Genomic DNA, 5000 nt, shown 5'->3' on the forward strand with positions numbered 1-5000 from the left:
AGAAATGCATTTAAATCTATTCTAGATCTTTTATTTTATTTTTTTTAACACTTTTTTTTTTCCTTATGTTGCAGGCAAAAATACAAGAACATGACATTTTGTACGACATCTTATTCTCCCAATCCCCAACCCTCCCCCCAAGGTCATAACAAGACAAATGACAAGACAAAAAATGAAAAATAAATACAAATAATAATCACTTGACAATAAAGAAAAGGACAAGACAAACAAACGAACAGACAAACCAAACAGTTTAACTTTTGACAAAGTATGTTGTTCCTTTCAGGTCATTTTAGACAGTTATTATTGTTGAAAGCAATAAATAAAAATAAAGTATATATATTTCGTATCCAGCCGTCTATATCGTGTAGGCCTCCAGCCAGAGGTCAACAGAGTCAGATTTGTTGGGCGTTATCAATTATATAAGGGAGTGTGTATTTAAGTGAAAGGTATGTTTTCAACAAATTCTATAAAAGGGGTCCAGGTTTTAATGTATCTATCTTTGGAGCCACTACGATTATATCTCAATTTCTCCAAAGGTATCATGGTGAGTACCTCTTTGACCCACTGTTGAAATGAGGGAGGTTTCTCTGATTTCCATTGTCTAAGTATCAGCCTGCGAGCCATCAGCGTCGTGAACGCTACGGCATTTGCTTGGAGACCCGTGAGCCGTTCCCCGATTAGAGACACCCCAAAAACGGCAATCACCGGACAGGGATCCACCACTCCACCACCTATATAAGAGATTGCTTCAAAAATCCCTTCCCACAATCTGACTAATGAGTTGCACGACCAAAACATGTGGCCCAGCGTGGCTGGTCTGTGCTGACATCTCGGACACCCAGCCTCAAAGCCAGGGTAGATCTTGGCTAATTTATCATTGGAATAATGAAGTCTATGTGTGACTTTAAATTGGATAAAGCTGTGTCTTATACATAAAGAGGTAGTGTGTATACGTTTCAAGCAATCAGACCAGGTTTCCTCTGAGAGTGTTACTCCCAGATCCGACTCCCACACCAGTTTAGTGTTGTCAAAGGAGAGAGGATTTATGTCCTGTATTATATTATAGATCTTTGATACATTCTTTTTCCTTAAGGGATGGAGATCGAGTATTGTATTTGTAGCATTCTAGATCTATTCTACATGAATTAATGATATTCTATTTTATTGTGCATACTGTACATCAATATAAAGGTTCAGAAGGCACGCACGCACACACACACACACACACACCATACACAGAAATGTGTGTGAGATTCCATTCTGTCGTTTCATTGCTGTTTGCTGTGTGCGTGAGTGCATTGATGGCCTTTCACTTTCATCTCTGGTTTCAAATCAATATAAATATATTAAGTGATAGGACTTCTGATTTCATCTACATTTACTTTCTGATTGTGTGTGTGTGTGTGTGTGTGTGTGTGTGTGTGTGTGTGTGTGTGTGTGTGTGTGTGTGTGTGTGTGTGTGTGTGTGTGTGTGTGTGTGTGTGCTGTGTGTGTGTGTGTGTGTGTGTGTGTGTGTGTGCACACGTGTGTGTAGGTAAAGGTGATGGTGCGTGTGTGTCCAGTGCCCCAGTCTGATGCATCTCCATCCAGTTCCTTCCTCAAAGTGGACTCCAGGAAGAAACAGGTCACCATCATGGACCCCTCAGCCAATCACACACCAGGAACCGCCTCCCAGAAGAGAGCAGGAGCCAATCAGGTCCCTCCGAAGATGTTTGCCTTTGATGCTGCATTTCCCCATGATGCATCACAGGTAGAGAAACCAGACACCAAGTTTACTCAGCAGTGTACTGAAACACTCAGATCAATTAAACAAAAAATATAACTATGAAAATTATCACCACACCTTCAACATAATCGATTTAAGTTATTTGTATTTAACATAAAATTATGAAAAACTAGACTGTGCCCCTGCTTACTTGAAGTTAGAATTGCATGCCCCACCCAGTAATGCAATACCCACTGTACCCGTCTGTCTGTCTGTCTGTCTGTCTGTCTGTCTGTCTGTCTGTCTGTCTGTCTGTCTGTCTGTCTGTCTGTCTGTCTGTCTGTCTGTCTGTTTCCCTTTTATGCCCATACAAGTGTCCATGTTGGATTCAGCCGTCAAAAGTGGATAATCAGTAACAGACAGACAGTGTAGGTCTTAAGTTCTCATATGGGGACAAGCTCGGTTGTGGAGCATGAGGGCTACTGGCACAAAGGAAGCTGCAAAGCACCACAAAGGCCAAGTGGTTTTGTGGTGTGCCGAGGAGGGATGAGTCTGTGCCTGTTTTTGAACAGACTCTGCATCTTCACTAGCTTATCATCACCGTCGAGCAGAAACCTCGTATCCCAATATTTGAAAAGTATTTAAAAAGTTTTTTTTCGTAAATTAATGCCATACTTCGTCTATTTTCACTATTTCCAAAACATTTTGAAAGTGAAAGTGTGTCTGTGGGTTTTATGAATATTGAACCAATGAAAAGTATTAACTAGAGGCCTGTGACTAAATAATAACTACATTTGAATTTTTCACATTTCCTGTATGTCATTCTTGTATGTCTTATACAAGGGTACTTAACATTATCATAGACGGGAAGGGAGTTGTTATCCAGGATAGAGTTCATCTTCCTCAATTGCGGGTTTAATAAGTTATGGATATTCAAATTTTATTTGTAAATTAGTCTTTTCTCCAGGGACTAGTTTCTATGGACTATTTCAAATCAATCTGCACTTTAAAATGCATTAAAATGCAACAACAGTATAACTTGATCGTACTGAAATGGATGGAAAGCAATGACTTCCTTGGACGAACTGCCGTACTCTATGCTTTGGAAATGTGAGTCATAGTCAACATGAACATGCCAGAACACCTAAACCAGCTGGCCAGTCAACCTGGTCCGGAAATGGTTTACTGTAATCCCTTCCTCTCTCTCTCTCTCTCTCTCTCTCTCTCTCTCTCTCTCTCTCTCTCTCTCTCTCTCTCTCTCTCTCTCTTATCTCTCCTTCTTCCTGTCTAGGCGGAGGTTTGCGCAGGAACCGTTGCTGAGGTGATTCAGTCAGTGGTCAATGGAGCTGATGGTTGTGTGTTCTGCTTTGGACACAGCAAGCTGGGTAACACACACACACACACACACACACACACACACACACACACACACACACACACACACACACACACACACACACACACACACACACACACACACACACACACACACACACACACACACACACACACACTGTAAAAATGACTTGCATGGACATGGATTTCTTGGCCTGTTTGTTTTGTGACTACACACCAGCAAATCTGTGTGTGTGTGTGTGTGTGTGTGTGTGTGTGTGTGTGTGTGTGTGTGTGTGTGTGTGTGTGTGTGTGTATGTGTGTGTGTGTGTGTGTGTGTGTGTGTGTGTGTGTGTGTGTGTGTGTGTGTGTGTGTGTGTGTGTGTGTGTGTGTGTGTACACTTGAATGACTCTCCATTGGCCCTGAACTATCAGAGAGAGGATTAGTGTCAACTGAAGGCATCCCATTCTACTTTCTCTTCCTCTCCCTCTCTCTCTCTCTATCCCTCTCAGCTATCCCTCTTTCTTTCTTTCTTTCTTTCTTTCTTTCTTTCTTTCTTTCTTTCTTTCTTTCTTTCTTTCTTTCTTTCTATTTCTCTTTCTCTTTCTCTTTCTCTCTCTCTCTCTCTCTCTCTCTCTCTCTCTCTCTCTCTCTCTCTCTCTCTCTCTCTCTCTCTCTGGGGTCACTGCACATTGTCTGGACACACACACACACACACACACACACACACACACACACACACACACACACACACACACACACACACACACACACACACACACACACACACACACACACACACACACACACACACACACACACACACACACATGGACACGGACACACACACAGACACGGACAAAAACACAATCATGGACACACTATCACAGACAAAAAGACACACAGACAGACACACACACATAACAGACAAACACACACGTGCGTGTGTGCACTAGCCTGCAATTCTATAGGGCTTTTAACCAAAGCACTTTACAATGTACGTTAAATTCACCCATTTACACTTACATTCACTCACAAATGGTGGAGGCAACCGGGCAAAGCACCAACCTGCTTAGTCTCGCATCACCAGACAACTATTCCACAATCTCTGAATGCTATATATAGTCTGGAACTCCACTTCCCGAAATCTGCTTAACGGAAGTTGTTCTATGCTATTCAGACCGGAAAGACATTCGACCAATCACGACGCGGTGCCCGCGGACCTGTAGTCCCAGTGGAAACTAGTCTCGCGTCACCAGACAACTATTCCACAATCTCTGAATGCTATATAGATTATTAACACTGTGGATTAGACAAAGTTCAGAGAGCGTTGACTCGAAAAGAGCTTTTGAAATCTCCATTGCTGCTAACGAACTAGCCATCTTCAACACTTGTTGTTTTGATTCCAGTCGGACTCCTTTGCGCCACTGCACAATGCTAAAACGGAAGTGGGTAGGGGAGGGGCTTCCGCTTTCCCCTTAAGCATGATCAGAGCTTCCGAGTCCCAGACTGTATGCCGGAAACATTTGTAAATTGTGGGAGGCAACAGTCTGGCCACGCGAGACTACAACCTGCTCACCGGGAGCAGTTAAGGCCTGATTATACTGTGTGCCTCCGTGTAGCTGCGATGGTCCCCAGAAAGAGAATGCGTTCATGGTTCTGTACAGATCTCAATTTGGTGTCTGCAGACGCACACATCACCATCTAGTTCCCAACCGCTCTACCTCCTGCACCACTGCCCCCCCGCTACACTAAAAGAGACACTTTCATACAAGCCTGGCCTCAGCTTGAAATACTCACATCACAGTACACCTTTTGATGACAATAACTCATGTGTGTTACTGTCTGTCCATCTATGTCTCTGTCTCCCTCTACCTGTCTCTGTCTCTCCCTCCACTCTTTGTCTGTCTGTCTATCTGTCTGTCTGTCTGTCTGTCTGTCTGTCTGTCTGTCTGT

The 5000-nt window shown here is 43.1% G+C and overlaps 1 protein-coding gene across 2 annotated transcripts in view; it reads left to right on the top strand.

The window, feature by feature from the left end:
* kif26ba (kinesin family member 26Ba) overlaps positions 1-5000 on the top strand; it is a 112650-nt gene that overhangs the window by 75360 nt on the left and 32290 nt on the right. For both annotated transcript variants that reach the window (XM_080436920.1, XM_080436921.1), the window contains exons 6-7: positions 1538-1753; positions 3000-3093. In XM_080436920.1, the coding sequence (XP_080293046.1) occupies positions 1538-1753; positions 3000-3093 (310 nt within the window). The remainder of the gene's footprint in view (positions 1-1537; positions 1754-2999; positions 3094-5000) is intronic.

Source organism: Gymnoscopelus braueri, assembly GCF_963280865.1.
Source record: "Gymnoscopelus braueri genome assembly, chromosome: 1".
In the NCBI taxonomy this organism is placed as follows: Eukaryota; Metazoa; Chordata; class Actinopteri; order Myctophiformes; family Myctophidae; genus Gymnoscopelus; species Gymnoscopelus braueri.